Raw genomic sequence first — 20,620 nt, 5'->3', positions numbered from 1 at the left:
ACTTAGAGATTATGGCCTCCACTTCTGTCCTTCCGAGGTACACGGAGGAAGGGATTTGCTTGGAGTTACTGTTGAGTTAGTGGCTGGGCCAGGATTAGCACCTTCATCTCCTGTGTTTCTTAGCTTCCCATCGCTGCTACCTCCAACGGAAGTCCCCAAGCCTCCCAGCCTCCCTTCCTCCTCCTGCTGGGACTTGGGGATTTTGCCAGCCGATATGCAAGGGATCTGCAGCCCCACAGATTTAGGGGCTGGGGCTCTCTGAGGTTACGTGGCTTAGCCGACGTTAAGAGCGTAGAATTGGAACTCAGTTCTTCCAGACAAGTCCCACGGCCTCTCCTGCTTGTAAGCCGGCAGAACTGCGGGGAAGGCTCCTCAAACTTTGCACTGGCCCCTCAGCTCCCCGGGGGATCTCCCCGCTTCCTAGCTGAGTCTAGGATCTGGTGGGCAGCAGAACCCAGTCCACCCCCGGTTCCGATGGGGTCCGACTCCGAATACAGAAGGAAGCGGCCTTCAAGGCCCCAACCTAGTCAAGCTTCTCCATCCCTGACTGCCCGCCTCCCCAACCCCACCTGAGGGCCACTCCTGTCACTCTTCTCCATCTTGGCCAATCAGAATCCTCGACGCTATGCTTGGGGCGGTGTCCATGCAAATCGGTGTCTCCTCCGAGGGGCCCGTAGTGATATACTGGATTCGGAGGCAGTCCCGGCGGGGAACCAGGAGCTTGCAGTCCGTCCTCCAGCCCGCCTGTCCGTCCGTCCCGCCCCCTCACTGCCCCCGGACCCCGAGCCCCCTGCGGCCTATCACCAGGAGGATCTACAGACCCATCGACAGAGAGCGGCGAGGAAGAGGAGCGCCCTCCCCCCAGGTACTGCAGCAGGGATGGAGGGGACCGGAGTCGGGGGGAGGGTACCCTCCCACCTCCCGTCGGCTCTGGCTCTTCTCTTGGCGGCTGGTACAGAAACCTGCCTCCAGCTCCCGAGCTCCGACAATCCTCAACCCTAATCCCAAACCCCCATTCGCTTCCCTTCATCCCCCAGCCCTCATCCCCTCGTCCACATTTTCTCATCCTTCATCCCTTATTTCCCATCTTCTCTTCCCTATCTCCTTATCCTCTCTCCCCCATCCCATCATCTTCTCTCCTCCTAATCCCACATTCTCCCCTCCCATCCCCTCACCAGCCTTATATTCTCTTTCCTCATCTCCTTACCCCCTCCTCACCCATTACCTCTCTGCCCACTGCCATCCCCGCCCCCCATGCTTTCATTTCCTCATGCTCTATCCTTCGCTCCTCATATCCCTCATCCCTTATCCCCCTTTCTCTGCAGCCCATTTCCCATCACCTCATCCCTAATCCTTCCCCCCCCCTCTATTCCCTCTCCCTGATCTCCTATCCCTATCCTTTATTTTTTCATCCCCTCTTACCCCCTCCCCCTCCTTTCAGAGGGAGCTCTGCCCTAATTCCCCATTCTCTCCCAGGCCCATTATGTCCCAGCTCATTAGCTCAGGAAATGGAAATTAGGAACAAGCTCAGTGTGTCTTGTCCCATCTACACTGAACCCAAGGTGGTCCCTTCAGCTTCAGGACAGGTCAGGGCCTCAGGATAGTTTCCCCTCTCACCCCATCCTCCCACCGGGACCCATCCCATCGTTCCGGAAGGGGAACTCCAGTGGCTTATTTATGGCCAACAGGAAGGTCCCCCTGATCAGGAAACAAACAGCAGGCTTGGCCCCCAGAGTGAAGTGTTGGAGGGGAGGGAAAGAAAGGGGTTCTCTTTCACCCACGTGAGCTCTCTCTCTGCTTTACCCCCACCAGGTGCCTCGCAAACCCAAAGCGCTCATAACCACTACACACACACACAGCTCCCCACATACGTATCCTTCTCAAATGTCTCCTCCCCACCACACACATCCCACTTCCACTCCACCCATACTAAACACCTAACCCACACCTCCAATATGCACAACCCACATTACCCCCTCCAGCTACTCCCACACACTTTACCCCCAAACACACACCTTTCATGCATCCCCCACACACGTTGCATACAGACCAAACACAAACTCCAACTCACCTATACACACAGCACACGTGACTTCCCAACACATCTGTGGCCCCACATTATCCCTCACACTACCCACAAAGGCACACCCTTCTTCACATCCCACCCCCATAGATATACTAAGCACAGATCTCCATAGTCTCTACATGACCCTACAAACACTGTCCCTTCCCATATCTGAAACATACCAAATATAGACACCATATAGCTACCTCGCATCCCCACCTCCACATAATCTGCATATACCAGAAAGGTACCCTCCTTCTTGTTTACTTGCACACTCATGCTCACACAGCCACACACATCACATTATCTCAGAGCCAGAAGAGACTCAGAACACCATACCTGAACAAGAATTCCCTATACACTTTCTGAAACCAGAGCCTTCCAAAAGGGATCTTTAAGGGCTTTTATTGAGTTCAGCACTCTCCCTTAAAGCATGACCCAGCCCTACATACTTAAAACCCTGACTCCTAGAGAGCTGCCAGGTAGTTGCATGCTGCAATTCTGGATTGCAGATGTGGACTCCGAACAGATGTGGAGTCAGTCAGACGATCAGAGTTCAAATTCTACCTCTCTAATTTATTTCTTATATAATCTTGGACAAATCACTTACCTTCCTTTCGCTTCATCTGTAAAATGGTGGTCTAGAGATTTTTCATCCAATACTATGATTCCCACATAAGTAAAAGCCTCACTTTCCTCATCTGTAAAATGGGGGAAGCTCAGTGATCTCTAAGGAACCTTCCAAGCCTAAATCCCCTGAAGTCCTAGTCTTTGATGAAGAGTAGGCAGTAAGCATAAGCTACAGACCCTAATCATCCTGCTTCTATCCTTTTCTCCGAGAGCCACAACTAGGGAATTAGGATATTTCCTTGGATTTTGCCCTCTACCTCTTGCATGATCCCTCATAGTCCCCCATCTAATAAGACCTATAGAGTCTTCCCTTGCAAGATGATTTCCATCCATCTCCTCCTATTTGCCCTCACAACCTGACCCCTACTTTCAGCTTTATCACCTCTTTCTTGGTTAGAAAGCCACACTATGCTTTCCTTTTAACTGGCCTTCTGGTCTCTGGTCTCTCTCTTCTCAGATCCATCCTTCCTTCTTTTACTATTATCCTCTCCTAGCTGGGGACTTTCTTTCTCAAGAAAAACATGAAAGGGAGAGAGCCCAGAAATGAAAAATCAAGAGATTTGAGTTTGAGTCTCATCTCTGCTAATGACTTGCTTTTTGACTTGAGTCCCTTTTCCTTTCTGGATCTCAGGCTTGTCCATTGCAGAATGAAGTGTTTGGACTAGATGAACTCTAAGGTCCTTTCCAAATCTGTCATTATATGTTCTAACCCTGATGTTCTGTTTTTATGATCCCTTGAAGCTTCAACATTCTGCGTTCTAATGTTTCTTTTAGCTCTGACATTCTGTGCTGTAAGGCTCGTTCTAGCGCCAATATTCCTTGTTCTAAGATTCCTCCCTGCTCTGAATTTTACATTCTAAATTCAAAGACCCTTTCCAACTCTGAAATTCTATGTTGGAAGTATCTTCTGGTGTAAATATTCTATGTTCAAAGGGTTCATCTAGCCCTGAAATTCTCTGTTGTAAGCCCCTTCCAATTCTGATATTCCATCTAAACTACTCTCTCTATATAAGGTATAAATATATATATTTAAAAATATATAATGAGATATATAATATATAATACAATAAATAATATATAAATATATAAATTACCTTCTAGTTTTTACCTTTTGTTTTATGTTATAAGGTCCCCTTTGGTTCTAGGATTCAATATTTAATTTGCTAATATCTCCTACAGTCCTGACACTCTAGGTTTTGTATTATATGAAGTAGGTAATCTCTAAGGTCCTTTCTAGCTCCAAATTCTATGTTCTAAGTTCCCTTCTTGCTATATCACTCTAGGTTCTAGAAACCTAGAGATATCTTCGAACATCCCATCCATTACCTAAGGAAGGAGATCTCACTAGATACCCCCAGAGAGTTTGAAGCCAAAATAAAACCAGGAATCCTTTATAGACAGTTGAAAGGGAAGAGGCCATTGATCATCAATTTGGAATTGGAAAAGACCTTCAAGACTATCTAGTTCAATTCCTTTATTTGAAAGCTAAGGAAATTGAGGCCAAAAATAATTAAGTTACTTACCCAAGATCACATGGCTAGTACATGGTACAGCTGGGTTTCAGACATAAGTCCTTTAATTCTAAATCCAGCTGCCATTCTACTTAGCCCAATTATGTCTGGATTCTCCCCTAGCATTAGGCATCAGGGTTTCCATTCCTGAGATTTCTCTCAGGGCTAGTGTAGAGGAGGAGTCCATGGCCTCATTGGCCTCTCTCATTCCCTCTCCTGCATTCTTTTTGACTCCTCACTGCCCTCTGTCCCCAACTTGTCTTTCTTTCCCTGATTCATACATTCTTGATGTGGGGGAGGAGTAACTGGACAACCCTTAATGTAATTTTCTTCCATTGTTAATGAGGAGAGGAGTCCTTGAGGCAGTTGTGTGTGTGTGAGTGTGTGAGTGTGTGAGTGAGTGTGTGTGTGTGTGTGTGTGTGTGTGTGTGTGTGTGTAAGGAACAAGAACCTTTCCCAACCCCAGGAATCCCACTGCCCATAGCAGAGAGAAGAGAGACAGTCTCTGGACCAGGAAACTGCCATTGCCATGGCAACCTCCTCAGCACCAGCTTCTCTCTGAAGCTAGGCGAGGGTGAGGAATCGCCCCCTCCTTCTCTTGCTCTGGGCTGCCTGCTCTGTTCTGGATCACAGCCCACCCAGGCCTGGGAGGAAGAGGGGGTAGTCCATCCAGCATAGCAGAGGGTTAGACCAGGAGGCTGATTTGTGAGCCTTGGAAGGTTAAAATGACTGAGTGGTAAGAGAGAGAGAGAGAGAGATACAGACAGACAGACAGAGATAGAGAGAGACAGACAGAGACGGAGATGGAGAGACAGACAGAGAGAGAGAAGACAGACAGAGAGAAAGGAGGAGGAAGAGGGGGGAGAGAGAGAAGAGATAGAGAGGTAGAAATAGAGATTAAATGGAAATAGAAAAAAAAGATAAACAAAGATTAAAAGAAACAAATAGAGATAGAGATAAATGGAAATATAGATAGATAGAGCGAGATGGAGATATAAATAAATAGAGACAAATAGCTATAATACAGGCAAATAGAAACAAATAGAGATAGAAAGAGATAAATGGAAATACAGAGATAGAGATAAAGATAGAGACAGAGATAGATGGAGATATAGTGATAGAGATAGAGACAGATAGCTACAATACAGGCAAATAGAAACAAATAGAGATAGATAGAGATAAATGGAAATATAGAGATAAAGATAGAGAGATAGAGACAGAGATAGATAGATGGAGATATAGAGATAGAGATAGAGATAGACAGTTACAATATAGGCAAACAGGACAGTTCCTGCCTTCCAGCACAGTTTTCTACTAAGTATGACTCTATATAAAAGGAAATCTGAACAGGGTGTGTGAGGCAGCTGTGGGAAAGGGGAGGGGCTGGGGAGAAAGCATGGTGGCCCAATATGATGATGGCTGGGAAGCCTCAGAGAGATCTGGGATCCTAGCATACTGAGAGAAGGTGAATGTGCTGGCCCCAGCCCAGCCCTGACTCACTCTGTGACTCCGCTTGAGTACCTGCCTTCTCCTTCCCTGGAGGGGTGGATGAGTGAGTGATTGGGATAGCGTGGGCAGCCCAGGTAGGGCAGCCTTCAATCCATCCATCAGCAAGCTTTTATTAAGAGTCTGCTTTGGGCCAGGAGCTGGTGATACAGACAAAAGGGGGCAGCCCCTGCCTTTGTCAGACTTGCATTCTAACAACACAGTGTGCAGATGTCCATGGAGAGAAGGTGTCATTGATAATAGTAGCAGTGTGCATTAATGGGGCACTTTGCAGCTTCCATGCGGTGTCATATTTGGTCCTCATAGCACCCTGGGAGGTGGATGCTCTCATCAGCCACATTTGACAGCTGAGGCAAAGGCTAAGTGAATTGCACAGGTTCACATGGTTACAAAGTGACTGGGACAAGATTCCAACTCGGGCCTCATTAGTTCTAAATCCAAAGTGTTCTCTCCATTGCATGACCTAAATCCAACGTGGTTTTGGGAGGAAGGCTATTAAATGTGCCTCTTGCTCCCCTGCCCGTGGGGATAGAGATGTGAAGTACAATCTGCCCTCGATCTCGGAGGAGACCCCAATCTACCTGGAGGGCCAAAAAGGATAACTCTAAAACAGACAGTGAATGATTCAGTCAGGAGAGGGAAGGCTTCAGGATGGGGGGCTTCATGGAGGCTCCTTCTAGTTCTGACATTCTGTGTTCCAGGGACTCTTCCAGTTCTGACATTCTGGTTCTAAGGTCCCTCTTAGCTTCAACATTCAGTATTCTAAAATCCTTTACAATTCTGACATCTTTCCCAGCGCTTATATTCCACATTCTAAGCTCCCTCCCAATTCTGAAATTCTGTGTTCTTACGTCCCTCCAAATTCTACCATTCTGTGTTCTAAGATCCATCGTAGCTATGACATTCTATTTCTAAGGTCTTTCCCTGCTCTGCCATTCTATGTTCCAAGCTCCCTTCCACTTATGACTATCTGTGTTCTAAGGTGCCTCTAGATTCAGCATCCTGTGTTCTAAGATCCTTCCCAGCTCTGACATTCTCTGTTCCCTCCAGATTTGATGGTCTTTGTTTTGAAGCTCTCTTCCAGTTCATAAATCCATGTTTTATTCTCCCTCCTTGTTTTAATATTGTTTTTAGGTTCCTTCCAAGATTCTTTCCAGGTCAAACATTCTCAGGTCCCTCCTAATTATGATGTTCTATGCTTTAATATTCTGTGTTTCTTCCTGCTCTTAGAACCAGCATCACAGGAGCATAGCATCATAGATTTAGAACTGGGAGAGATCTTAGAATCATCATTTTAAAGGTGGAGGAAACCAACTTAGGGAGAATATCAGAAGCAGGACTTGCACCAGATTTTTCTTAATCCCAAGGCCTACATCATTCATCATACCATGCTTGCCTTTTTAAATAGCCTTTAATTTTGTGATTCTGAGTACTAAAGTGGCTGAAGCTGCCTCCTAGAGCAGTGAGCCTTAGACAAGGGGGACAATTTGGCAAGGACTGGAGGAAGATGGGGGAAGTGGAAATAACAATGGCATGTGTCTGGGCTAAAAAGGAGAAAAGAGGTAAGCTGGAGGGTTCATGTGCCAGGAGGAAACATGGGAAGTAGAGTGGGGAAGTCAGACTCTGGATACTGTTAAATACTAAGAGGTCATCAAAGGGTCCCGAGTAGGAGAGTGACATGGTAAAAGCTGGGAGAGAGCGGGGCATTGGGGAAGTTCATGTAGCATCATGTGTGGAAGAGGTGAGAGAGGGAGAGGCTGAATCTGGGAAGGCACAAGTAGGGGAGAAGAAGAGAAGACTTGAATTCAAATAGTGGCCATGAGAATGGGAGAAAAGGATGATTCAAGATGCATTTCAGGGGCACCTAGATGGCCCATGTATAAAGTGCTGATCCTGAAGTCAAGAGGTCCTGAGTTCAAATGTGGATTCAGACACTTGATACTATCTGTGTGACCCCGGACAAGTCACTTAACCCCCATTGCCTCAAAAAAAAAAGAGAGGGATTTCAAAAATGGAGGGTTGTATTTAAGTGGTGAAGGAGGGAGAGGCATGGAAGATGACTTTAATGTTTGAAACCTGGGAACTTGGGTAGGGAAATCAGAAGATGGTGACCTTGGGTCATAGTTAAGTTGAAACTTGAAGCAATGGTGGAATATACAGTCCAAACATCCAATAAATGTCTGAGGACCCCGAGCCAGAACTTTGGCTGTATCTAAAGGAAACTTTTCTGATCACTCCAGTTATTGAAAAGCTCACTGCTTCCTTCCCCATCACTGAAAGTCTTCAAGCAGAGTCTGTATGAATGATTATTTGGGATGAAGGTGGAGTTAGATGATATTATCTCTGGGGTACTGTCTATCTCACAATTATGCTACTCATTATTTCAAGAGCAGGACAGGAGATCTGGAGCTCATAAGAGACTCAAGAACATGGAATGTTAGAGCTGGAAGGGACCTGAGTGATCATGTGGTCCTCATAGAGGCTAGAGAAGCTACATGACATTCTCAATGACACACAGCAAGGTGGTGGCTGAGATCTAAACCCATGTCCCCCGAGTCTTGCCCAGTTTCTTTGGCCTAGGGCTGAGAGGAAGGGACATGCTCAGGCCATCAAAGATGATGGGAGGAAGAAGAAACTTGTGATACAGGACTAGAGGCTCTGGGAATGTGGAAATGGTCATGGTCATGGGTGGTGACAGTGGGGACAATCTGAAGAGGTTGGTCCAGGCTCAGAGCAGGAACTCCAAGTATGAAAGATGAGAGGTTCTGGTGAATCATTCATGCGCATACACACGTGCATGTAGAGCAGCCATGTTACATGGTGAGTGTATTAGAGTGCATTCCAGAAGTACAAATAAAGGACTATGAAGATCTCAGTGAGAAGGAATTTACCAATCTGAAGATCAGGGAAAGCTTCCTGAAGGAAGTAACAAAATTAACAAACTTTATAAGATGAATAAGAATTCAACATGTGAAGAGCTGGATGGAGGGTATGACCGGTAAAGGAAATTGTGTCAATAAAAACACAGAGCGGGTAACTCAGGGCACAGTCAGGAAACAAAAAATAGACAATTCCAGCTGGAGTATAACACGAATAGAGATGAATAATATGAGATAATATTGGAAGGATAGAATGGTGATAGAAGGCTGTAAATGCCATGCAGCAGAAGAGTTTTGACTTTAATTGGTTAGCAATAGGGAGCCATTGAAGAATTTAGAGCAGAGAAATTACATGGACTAACATTTAGTTCAGTGTCTGAAATATAGTAGATGCTTAATAAATGTTTGACTGATGGGTCTATTTATGGATAAGAATGAAGGGTGAATTGGAGGGGAGGAAGTGGAGAAGCAAAAGGGTCTTTTAGGGTCATCTGGGAAGATGCTAATGAGAACTTGTACCATGTCAGAAGCTATGAAAATAAAGAGGAAGGGATAGATGGGAGTTATATTTATGAGATGGGATTGGCAGAGACAGAAAGACAGGGAAAAGAGAGAGAAAGAAAGAGAGAGGGAGAGAAAGAGAAGGAGAAGGGAGAGAAAGAGAGAGAAAGACACAGAGAGACAGAGAAAGAGAGAGACCTAGAGAAACTGAGAGACCAAGAGAGACAGAGACACAAAAACAGAGATAGACAGAGACAGAGATAGAGAGACAGAGATAGAGGGAGTCCTACATTCATAGACACTGCACGTTTATGCCTGAATATGCACACATATATATATATTTATAGACACACAATGTAAACAGATGCCTAAGCACCCCACACAGGGCACACAAATGTTCTCATAGCTATTCATAGAGACAACACATGTGAGCCCCTTATCTATTTATGCACCTCCAAATTCATCTATCCGCTCCACTCTTATGCACCGGCACATCTCCTTTCATTCACACACACTCAAGCACACAAATGTACATCATGGGTACATGATGCAGAGACACACACTCACACACATGCACACCTTTTTGCATTTGAACATGTGTGATCATACGTGTTATATTTGAGCACATTCATCCACAGGCATTTTAGCAGGGTGCCCAGAACTGTGCCTAGTACTAGAGGTACAAAAGGAAAACCAAAAGGAACCCAAGTCTGCTCTCAAGGAGCTCACACGCTGCTGGTCAGTACACCTGCTAGGTGCAAGGAGAATGTGGATGGAGAAGGCTCCAGCAGCCAGAGAGGGTTTGGGGAAGAGATCATGAAGCAGAGTTCAGAAGAACATAAGAAATTCTAGGAGATAGTGCTGTTGTTTGTCCTTGATTCTCGAAGAGGATCATGACGTTGGGGAAGTGATACCATGACATGCAGGTGAATTGGATTTCAGTGGGGCTGTGCAAGGTCATGGGCCTCACTTTCCCCTCCAGAGCCATCTGGGTCCAGTGGCCAGATAGAGATCCTGAAGATGGCCCTGGATGCAATGGGAGACCTTGGCCTTTTATGCCCCATTAGAACGAAAACTCCCTGAAGGCAGGAACTGCCTTTTTCTTTTAACTTTGCATGTGGCCCATAGCAAGCATTTAATAAAGGCAAGCTGATCAAGAGATAAAGGGAGGCTGAAATATAGCAGTTGGAAGATATATATATATATATAGATATAGATATATATATACATGTGTGTGCATTTGTGTGTATATGAAATTGTGTTTTATGCACATATACAAAGGCATAGGGATAGGGATAAAGTGTGGACCTGTGATAGCTGATAGAGGGAACTTCCAGTTGAGGAAATATTCTGTATCAATACAGGTTGGAACCATCTCAGCAATTTGGAGTCTTAGCATGATGAGTAATTAACTGTTGGTGGTCAGACAACGGGCATTTGTGAAATACCTACTATGCGCTTGGGGACTGTGCTAAATGCTGAGCACTGGGTCAGACAGCCAGTACGGGCCACAGCAGGGACTTGACCCCAGGTTTTCCTGGCTCTGAGGCTAAAGATATAGCTATGTATAGGCTCAGATCTATGCACATTCACACACAGACCCACTGAGACATAGCTTTACAATGCACATGAGCATGTGTTCACACATGGATACATAGATATCCATGGATGCTCCCCCACAAGTAATATACATCCACGTCCATGGGATCTGTGGCCCTCGGGCTCAGTATGCACACACATAGAGAGCCAAGCCAGAGTCTTGCAGTGGGAGGAAGCAGATGGGAAAGATTCCACAACCCAGATGGGGAAGGAGTCCCTGGCACTCATGAGCTCCCCTTTCTCCCTGCCCCCAGCTTGTGTGAACTCCCGCCCCGGATACCCTGGACACAGACTAGGTAAGTACTAGCAAAAACTTGAAAGTCCCGTTTCCTTCCTGCCCAGACCTGCCTTTTGTACTGCCCATCCACCCCTTCCAGTAGCTATAATTCTTTGTAGACTTTTTAAGAAGGAAGAAAAAGATGCTTTTTCTATCGTGTTTTACCATGGAGAGACAGAGAGAGGAAGGGAAAGAGAGAGAGGGAGAGGGGGGATCAAGAATGACACCTAGATGAGCCTAGAAGGATAGTGGTCTCCTCTACAGGAAACTCTCTTCCTGAGAGGAGGTTTGGGCGGGGGGGGCGAGACAGAGACAGAGACAGAGAGAAAGAGAGACAGACAAACGGAGAGAGAGAGACAAAGAGAGAAACAGAGACAGAGAGAGAGAAGCAGAGACACAGACAGACAGCGATGGAGAGACAGACAGGAGAAGGAGAGAGGGAAGAAAAGAGAGAGAGGGAGAGAGGGGAGATCAAGAATGACACTCAGAGGAGTCTAGGAGGATAGTGGTATCCTCAATAGGAAACTTAGGAGAGGAGATTTTGGAGGGGAGACAGAGGCAGAGAGAGAAAAAGACAGAAAGAGACAAAGAAAGACAGAGACAGAGAGAGAGAAAATTAGAGAGACAGAGACAGAGACACACACACACAGAAAAATAGAGAAAGAGACAGAGAGAAAAAGAGAGACACACATAGGGACAAAGAGAGAGAGAAAGAGAGAGAGAAAGAAAAAGAGTGAGAGAGAGAAAAAAGAGAGAGAGAGAGAGAGAGAAGGAGGGAGGGGGGAGGGAGAGAGGGAGAGAGGGAGAGAGGGAGAGAGGGAGAGAGGGAGAGAGCGCATGCTTTTCTGGCACTTCTGAGAATACTGATGAATTCTCACCCTGGGACAAGGATTGGTTAGACCTGTTTTCCAGAAAAGAAAAATGAGAGTCACTGAGGCCCACATTGTGACATTCAGAGGCTTTTAGGGCCCAGTTGCCCAAAGTCACCCAGTTACTAAACTGTAATACTGGAATTTGAACCCAGGCCTTTCTGAATACACATCCACAGTATTTCCACTGTGTTCAATCTCATTCCTACTATCCAAAGGCAAGTTCAGCTTTCTCAGCCTCTTTGGCCCTTGAGGGAGTAGAAGTGGTTTTGTGCAGACTCCTTGGTTTCTGGGAAACACCTAAATTCCCACACAGATGCATCCTGGGCACAGCTCTCAAAAGTGGCCTTCAGATCAAATTCCCTGAATAACAACATCCCCCTTTTTGGATACCCAGACCTTGACTTGCCATGAAGGAAAAAGAAATGGGAGCCAATTATTCTCAGTCTCCCCCCACCCCCTACTAGCACCTTCTCCTGAAAACCAGTCTCCCAGGAAACTACCCCCCAAATCATTCCCCAGAGAGAATTCATCACACTCTTGTGATAATAAGTGCCAGGAGGCTCCCCACACCACCCCCACAGCTCCTCCATCTTCCCAGAAGCCTAGGAAAAGAAGGAAGGAGGGAAGGGAGGGAGGGAAGGCAAGAAGGGAGAGAAGGAAGGAAGGAAAGAAAGGGAAGGGAAGGAGAGAGAGTGGGAGGTAGGGAATCTTGATTCAAAATACTTCTGGGGAAGCTGAGGCCCAGAAGCTAAGTTACACAAGTAAGCTAGATACAGAACTGTGTCTCCCAGCATTCAAAATCTGCCTTCAGGCTTTCCGCAGCTAAAATGAGACCAGGGACTAGCCTAGTCCAAACACAATCCTCTCTCCAAGGTCCCCACATCCTGCCCCGCCCTCCCCCTCAACTCCATTGGCTGAGCAAGGACTCTCCCAGAGGAGCTATTAATTCATTGCTGGATATTGAATAAATTTCTCCCCTTCTTTGCCCTTAGTTTATATATCTGTAAAATGGAAGATCTAAATCCTATAATTCTATATTCCTATGAGTGTACATAAGCTCCCCTCTCTGTGCCCTCCCTATTCCTCAGATATTGTGAAGGGTAAAAGGATCGCTCCTGATGATGATCGCTCAGTGGTCAACTGGGCTTCCCTTAAACATTTCCTCCGCTCCCCAACCTCCTCCCACTTCTCACTGAGCCCCAGTGCTCCCCATTGCCTCAACCTACTTTAATGACCACTAATACCACCCCTGCCTCTCAATATTCTTCCCATAGTCCCTAATATCCTTCATTGATCCCCATCAGCCCCTCTGCCCCGATCTTCCTCATTATTGACCCCAATACTCTCCAGCCTTTTCCCACTGACCCCCAACATCCTCACTGCCCTTAACACGATTCACTGATCCCCACCATTCCCCGCTGCCCTTTCCATCCACCTCACTGATTCTTCAGCACTGTATCCACCCCTAGTACTTCCCACTAACCCTTTGACAATTCCCAATGATCCCCCTCTCCTACCTCTCACCCCATCACTTCTAAGTTCCATCCCTTCCTCACCCCCTAGCTAAATGCCTGTTTCTTGGGGGTATCTCTGTCTCCCTCTGGTGGCTATGTTGGGTTATGCACCTCAGATTCTGTACTCCCCCGTCAGACTCCCCAGTCCCCTGTATTGTCGGGCTCCACCTACATTGGAAGGTGTGGGGGGAGGGCCATCGGGTAAGTGCTACTGAATTCGTGGGGATGTCAGCCTCCTTTGCCACCAGTGTTCAATTGGAGGAGGACTCATAGACTGCTGAAGAATTCATTCACTCCCTGAGGTCTATTTACTCTTCTCTGCCCTGTGTAAGGGACTTGGTTGTACTGCTTGGGCTGAGGAGACGGGGATGGGTGAGACCTAGGCTCTGCCCTCAGGAAGATCTCCATCTAGATGGACTCAGACAGGGACAGAACAACTGGCTAGAGCTGTGGTGGAAAGGACACCATTTTGATAGTCAAGAGATCAAATCTCTTTGCCTATAAGATCTTGGGCCAATCCCTCCCCTCTCAGCTTCCTTATCTTTCCTCCTAGCAGAGAAGGTATGTTGTGGTGGATGGAGTCAGGGAGACCTGAGTTTGAATTCTGCCTAAATCTATGATAAAATGAGGGAAGGCAGCCTTGATGACCCCTACAACCCTTTCCAGGGGTGAAACCTCTGAATTCTGACTTTGATTGCCCTCTGGGGAGAGTGAGCATGGAAGGCTGCCTGGAGAAGAAGGGATTGGCTGGAAATCATAACAGCAGCAGCAATAATAATATCTGGCTCTGCCAATTACTACCTGTGTGGCTTTGGGCAAACCACTTCACCTTTTCACTCCTTGTCTGGTCATCATTTGATTGATGACTCTTCCAGCTAAAGTCTCTGCTCCTTAATCTCTGATTCCAGTGCTTCTTAAAGAAATTGTAATCTTTTCTGTGTAAAAGTCTTCAAGAATAACTGTTATTCAGGCAGCTAGGTGGCACAGCACAGAGCCTAGAGTTATAATCGCCTGAATTCAAATCTAACCTCAGACAGTCACTAGTTGGAGGATACTGGGAAAGTCATTTAACCCTGTTCGACTCATTCCTGGCAAACCAGTCTAGGATCACTGCCAAGGAAAACCCCAAATCGGGTCACAAAGAGTCTGCCACAACTGAACAACAACAATCTTGTCAGGATAACTCGGGACCCTCTGCCCAAAGAAAATTCCTCCTGCTGTTTACCCTGATGGTGAACTGCTGTGAACTAAGCTAGGCTGGTCTTTGGACAATAGATATGGATTCCATCACTGATCTCAGGCTTGAAGCTCTTCCAGGTCAGTAAGGTGTTTTCAAGCTAATAGTCAAAAAGGTTTGTTTTTTTTTAAGAGGGACAGAAGGTATTTTATCAGAGATTCAGAGATTTTCAAATTAAATTAGAGGAATTGGGGGGAAAACTCAAGTGAGTCCCAGCCTTCACTCTGCCATCTTGAATCAGAGATTTCTAGGGAGAAAGTGCTTAGAGATCACCTTGTCCAGATGAGAAAGCAGTGGAACAGGTAGGTTAGCCCCCTAAGTCACACAGCAAAGGTAGAGCTGAGATTCAAATGCAATACAGTTCAGACATCACCATGCTAATTTTTTATATAAAGAGAAAGAATCCCATAGAGATGAAATGATTGTTTCAAGTTCACACTAATTGAGGAGAGGATTGGCAAGGTATAAGTATTGATATGTGCTAAGCATTTTACAAGTAGTTTCTTATTGGAGAGTCACAATAGCCCTGGGAAGTAGATGCCATTATTAACCCCATTTTACAGTTTAAAAAACTGAGGCAAACAGATTGAATGATTTGCCCAGTTGAGACACAGTCAGCAAATATCTGAGGCTGAATGTTTCAGATTCTGAACTCAGAGCTCTCTCCTCTGCACCACCTCTAGGTAGACAATATTTCTGTAACACTTCTAAATTAAAGTTTACTACTGCTTTGAGAGGTAGATAGTACAATCATGATTTTTCCTACTTTTCAGGTGAGGAAACTAAGATTCTGAGACATTAAAGAGTGGGGAAGAGAGGAAATTTTAAAACAACTCTAAGGTATTACATTGTGCCTTTCAAGTGGGCAAAGATGACAAAAGATGAAAATGGCAAATGTTGGAGGGACTGTGGAAAGATAGGTTCACTGATACATTGTTAATGAAGTTGTGAATTAGTACAACCATTCAGGAAAAGGACTCGGATCTGTATCCAAAAAGTAATAAAATTGTGTTATACTTTGATCAGAAATGTTGCTCCTGAGCATAGGAGTAAAGTAAAGGGAGTAAAAAAAGAAAAGACCCCATAGAGACACAATTATTGTCAGTAGCATCTTTTGTAGTAAGGAAGAACTTGGAAGAAAGTTGGGGGGAGAGTCCCAGCCTGGCAAAGGAGATGATTCAGGGAGCATGAGGGCTGAGGGGACTCGACGACATCCCCAAGGAAGGAGTTCTGCTTTGCCAAGGCAGAGCCTGAGCTCTCTCTCTGCCTGTGTGCCCAAAGGTTGGGCCATGGGGAAAGGAAACAGCAAGCTGGCCCCGGAGGTGCTGGAGGACCTTGTGCAGAGTACGGAGTTCAGCGAACAGGAGCTGAAACAATGGTACAAGGGCTTCCTGAAGGACTGTCCCAGTGGCATCCTCAACCTGGAGGAGTTTCAGCAGCTCTATGTCAAGGTAAGCCTCCTCCCTCCTTCCTTTCTACCTCTTCCTGCCTGGCTCCTGGGCCACGGATAGAGGTCAGTACCAAGATCAGCTGGGGCAAAGTCTAGATCCCCAGTGCCTTATACCTAAGGAATCTGAAGGGAGGGCCCTCTCTACTTCTTTTCCTCTTCTTCCCCTTCTCCTCTGAGCCAAGAGCCAAGATCTATCCTGATCCCCAATGCAGCGTTCCTTTCCCTGCCTTGGAAGTGGAGGTAGTCTTGTTACCTCCACTGTGCCCTAGGAGGTTGGGGTAGAGGGCAAGGAGGTAGGGGAACTTCTGCTGCCACCTGGACCTTTAGTTTCAGATTGTTCCCACCAGGACCCTGGATTTCAATTTTTTTAAAAATTTATTTTATATTTTTTCAATTAACAGAATCTATTGTCTCTCCCAAGTCCTAAAGAAAAAAATAAAAACAAATCCCTTGTAACAAATATGCATATTCAAGCAAAACAAATTCCTTTACTGGTGACTCACAAAAATCTCATTAACTTATTCTGCTCCCTACATCCTTTCATCAAAGTTGTCCATCTTTACAATGTTATTGCTATAATATAAATCATCCTGGTGGTTCTGCCCATTTCTCTATGTGTCAGTCCACATAAGTCTGCCCTGGACTTTCCCCATCCCCACTCCCAGGTGCACTTCTTGTCTCAGTCCTCTGGTCTCCTGTCGTCCTTGTTCTTTCTGCTTCTCCTTTATGGTGTGCGTGTCCCTGTCTCCCTTCTTCCTTCCTCCCCCACTCTCCCATCTCTTTCTCTTTTTTCTCCATCCAGTTTTTCCCATATGGGGATGCTTCTAAGTTTGCCCAGCATGCCTTCCGCACCTTTGACAAGAACGGGGATGGGACCATAGACTTCCGGGAGTTCATCTGTGCTCTGTCCGTCACTTCTCGGGGTAGCTTTGAGCAGAAGCTCAACTGGGCTTTTGAGATGTATGACCTGGATGGAGATGGACGTATCACCCGCCTGGAGATGCTGGAGATCATCGAGGTGCTGGCAGGGAGGGGGACATCAGACGTCTCAGCAGGCATTCGGAGAGGCCGTGGGTTGGAGCAGGGAGGCAAGAGAGAAACTGAGGGGCCAAAAAGAAGTCGTGTTTGGGGGTCAAAGAATGAGCCCGCCCTGGGCTTGGGTGGTCGAAGGAGAAAGTCCAATTTGGACTTTTACCTTAATCAAGTCTGAATTTGTGTCTTTTCAACTTTTACATATTGTTACGGGTTCTGCCCTCTTAAATCAAGAAGAAGGCTAGTCCCTTTCCTCCATGAAAGCTAAACATCCCTGGTTCCTTTGGTCAGTCTTTAGGTGACATGACCCTGCAACCCAGATCATGGGGTCAGATATCAGAGGGGAGTAATGAAGTTTGGGAGTTGGGATGACCAAAGAGGTTAGAGGTCAGATAGTGAGAAGGGTAATCTCAGGAAATCCAAGGGACTTGTCTAGGAAGCTGGGCAGCATGGCCATGAGGAACTAATCCAGATGCCTTGAGTGACGTCTCGCCCCCTCCCTGAAAGGCCAGGGCTCACTGCTCTCCTGTTTCTGCAGGCTATCTACAAGATGGTAGGTACGGTCATCATGATGCGCATGAACCAGGATGGGCTGACCCCTCAGCAGCGTGTGGACAAGATCTTCACCAAGATGGATCAGGATAAGGACGACCAGATCACCCTGGAAGAGTTCAAGGAAGCTGCCAAGAGTGATCCGTCCATTGTGCTTCTGCTGCAATGCGACATGCAGAAGTAGGGGGGAGGGCCTGTTCTGGCCCTCCCCCTTCCCAGGGACTCTGGGGTTCTAACCCCTCTGTCCAGGGCATCTCTGTCCAACCTGGGCTTCCCTCTCCCTGGGGTCCTAACCCCTCTGTCCAGGGCATCCCTGTATCCCACCCTGGGCCTTTTTGTTTCTGGGGTCCTAATCCCTCTGGCCAGGGTATCCCTCTGTCCCACCCTGGGCTTCCCTGTCCCTGGGGTCCTAAACCCTCTGTCCAAGGCATCCCTGTATCCTAACTTCCTCTACCTAGGTCCTCCCCTCCATCCTTTACAGGGCACTTCTGGGTCCTAACCCTATGCCCAGGGCATTCCCCTCCTCAGAGCCACCCTGTTTCTAACTGTCCTGGCCCTGGACATTCTTCTCCCCACAGTCTTCCAATGTTCCACACTTTTTTGCCCCAGGTTGTTCCCACCTCAGGGCCTCGCCACCTCCCTCCCTGGAGCCTCTGCCCACCTCTGCTCTCCCTCTCCCCAGGGATTCCTAGGCCTTGGCTGTGGCGTACAGTACCCCTTCCATGGGTCTCCTTCATCCCAGGATCTTCCAGGGGCCCAGCCCTCTTAGCCCTGGGCTCCTTCCTACTGTCACCTCTTCCCTCAACCCTACAGTTTTGCCCCTGATTCCCCCTCCTTTCCTTTTGAACTTGCTGGCAGAGCTTAGGGGCAGGCCTTGAGGAGGGGGATATTCCTAGCCCCAGATCCATCACGTCCTGATCCAATACTCTATTACTGGGTCCCTGGCCAGATTTTTTCCCAGGGAGATCTCCCTGTTCCTGGTAAGGGAATCCCCCCAGGAAACACTTTGGTATAATATAGAGTCCTTGATTCAGAGACAGGGGCCAGGATTTAAGACCTGACTCTACTCCTTCCTGGTTACGTGACCCTGGGCAAATCACTTTGTCACTCTGAGCCTCAGTTTCCCCATCAGCAAAATGAGGGGGTTGGACTAGATGATCCCTAAGGGACTTTAGCTTTCAATCTTACCAGCCTATGAATCTTTTCTAGAGCTTCCTTCCCCATCTTCCCATGGGAAACCCCCCAAATCCTAAACCAAAAGGACCGGCTCACTCCTGACTGAATGCATTGGAGGTGGGGAGAAGATAAAGGGACCAACTGGGCTTAAAGTGAACATCTGTTCCCATCTCGATGACACTTCCCTTCCCCCCAAGGCAGGTCTCTGATCTTTGTTCTAGGCCTTCATTAGACTGGGCCTGGACCCTCTAAAGGGCCTGAATGTTGGCAATGCTGGGAGGAGTAGTAGGTACAGGTTCCCACTTCTCCCCACATTTTATCTTAAATATTGGCAGTTTTATCCAATAGCAAATGACCCTGAAAACCCAAAGCTCAATTTCCCAGATGGAGGTGACATCCCTGGTCTTCCATTTCTAGGTTCTAATACTTCTCAAAGGCAGAGGCTTTGGCTTAGACCTTCCTTAGGGGGGTTCTCTTTGACTCTAACCCAATGGGGTGGATTATTTATTCAAAGGAAGAAGTGAGGGGAGGTACAGGGCCTTGCAGGGTTATGGTAGGTACAAACACAGTCCCAGCTGGATCACATATAAGGGAGATGACTATTCATGCTTATTTGATGGCCAAGAAAGTCACACGCATGGATAGCTGGAGATGTAGAAATCAAGTTGAAGTAGGAAATCAGTGAGATTCTTCCTCCACTTTGAGGGAAAAAGTGAAAATTGGAGGAAACTTAAATAGACCCACTTCTTTCTCTGTTTCAGAGCCACTTTGTTCTTTTAAGTGAAAGTAATTCTGGTTGCCAGATTAAGTTAAAAAGCTGAGGCTGCATAGGGGCCAACCTCCCCCCCCCCCCACCACCACAGTGAATTTGCTAGTCAATGGGCATTTTTATTACAGAGCTTGGGCTGCTGCTGCTCAATGAGAGCCAGACATCCGGGCTTCTTGGAGGCCCATAGGAACACCACTCCAGCAATTCAACAAAGGTCCTAGGAAAGACAAAAAAGACTGTAGTCCCTGCCCTCAAGGAGCTTTCATTCCATTGAGGACTCAGCAGGTGTTTGATACCAGAAATAATGGCAATTCATGAAGGAGAGAGACAGGCAATAGATTTATATTGAGGGAAGGAGAGAAAGAGAGAGGAAAGGAGGGAAAGAGAAAGAGACAGACAGACAGATAGAGACAGAGAGAGGAAGAGAGAAGAAGAAGAAGAGGGAGAGGGAGAAGGGGGAGGTAGAGAGACTGGGAAAGAGAGAGAAGGAGAGGGAAAGATGAAGAGGGAGAGGGGGAAGGAAAAGAGAGGAGAGAAAAGGAGGAGAGAAGGAAAAAGAGAAGAGAGGGTCAGAGAGAGAAAGGAAGGGAGCCAGAGAGAAGGAAGAGGAACAGGAGGAAGGAGACAGAGACAGAGACAGAGATAGAGGAAGGGAGAGAAGGGCCGAGAGAGAAAAGAGAAGGAGAAGAGGAAGAGAGATAAAGGGAGACCGAAAATCAAAGAGAAGAAGGAAGAAAAAGAATGAGAACAAGAAGGAGGAGGTAGAAAAGGAGGGGGAGGGGAAGGAAGAGGGGGAGAGGGGAAAGAGAAAGAGAAGAAAGAGGAAGAGGAGGGAAAGGAGGAGAGAAAGAGAAGAAGAGGAAAAGGGAGAGGAGAAGGAGGAGAGGAGAAAGAAGGGGAGAAGGAGGAGGGAAGAAGAAGTATGGGGAGGGGAAAGGAAGGAGGGGGAGGAGGGGAAGGGAGAGAAGGGGAAGGTGGAGGGGAAAGAGGAAGAGGGGGAGGAGGGGAGGAAGAACAAGAAGAGGAAGAAGAGGAGTGAAAGGGAAATAG

General features: G+C 46.9%; 1 protein-coding gene across 2 annotated transcripts; it reads left to right on the top strand.

The window, feature by feature from the left end:
- Nucleotides 1-638: 638 nt before the first annotated feature.
- HPCAL4 (hippocalcin like 4) lies at nucleotides 639-18,976 on the top strand. Of its 2 annotated transcripts, XM_031962231.1 has the most exons (5): nucleotides 639-865; nucleotides 10,946-10,987; nucleotides 15,873-16,042; nucleotides 16,844-17,059; nucleotides 17,612-18,976. In XM_031962231.1, the coding sequence occupies exons 3-5, from the start codon at nucleotides 15,881-15,883 to the stop codon at nucleotides 17,807-17,809; spliced, it is 576 nt and encodes a 191-aa protein (XP_031818091.1). In that variant the 5' UTR covers nucleotides 639-865; nucleotides 10,946-10,987; nucleotides 15,873-15,880; the 3' UTR covers nucleotides 17,810-18,976. The 2 variants fall into 2 exon arrangements, with proteins under 2 accessions (XP_031818091.1, XP_012401371.1); XM_012545917.2 differs by lacking the exon at nucleotides 10,946-10,987.
- Nucleotides 18,977-20,620: the final 1,644 nt, after the last annotated feature.

The sequence above is a fragment of the Sarcophilus harrisii genome, chromosome 3 (genome assembly GCF_902635505.1).
Source record: "Sarcophilus harrisii chromosome 3, mSarHar1.11, whole genome shotgun sequence".
NCBI lineage: Eukaryota > Metazoa > Chordata > Mammalia > Dasyuromorphia > Dasyuridae > Sarcophilus > Sarcophilus harrisii.
This window is presented reverse-complemented; position numbering and strand designations above follow the sequence as displayed.

Coding starts and splice junctions, on each gene's coding strand:
- HPCAL4 (XM_012545917.2), top strand. CDS start 15,881: ATGGGGAAAGGAAACAGCAAGCTGGCCCCGGAGGTGCTGGAGGACCTT. Junction 16,043..16,843: donor TTCAGCAGCTCTATGTCAAG/GTAAGCCTCCTC, acceptor TTCTCCATCCAG/TTTTTCCCATATGGGGATGC. Junction 17,060..17,611: donor AGATGCTGGAGATCATCGAG/GTGCTGGCAGGG, acceptor CTGTTTCTGCAG/GCTATCTACAAGATGGTAGG.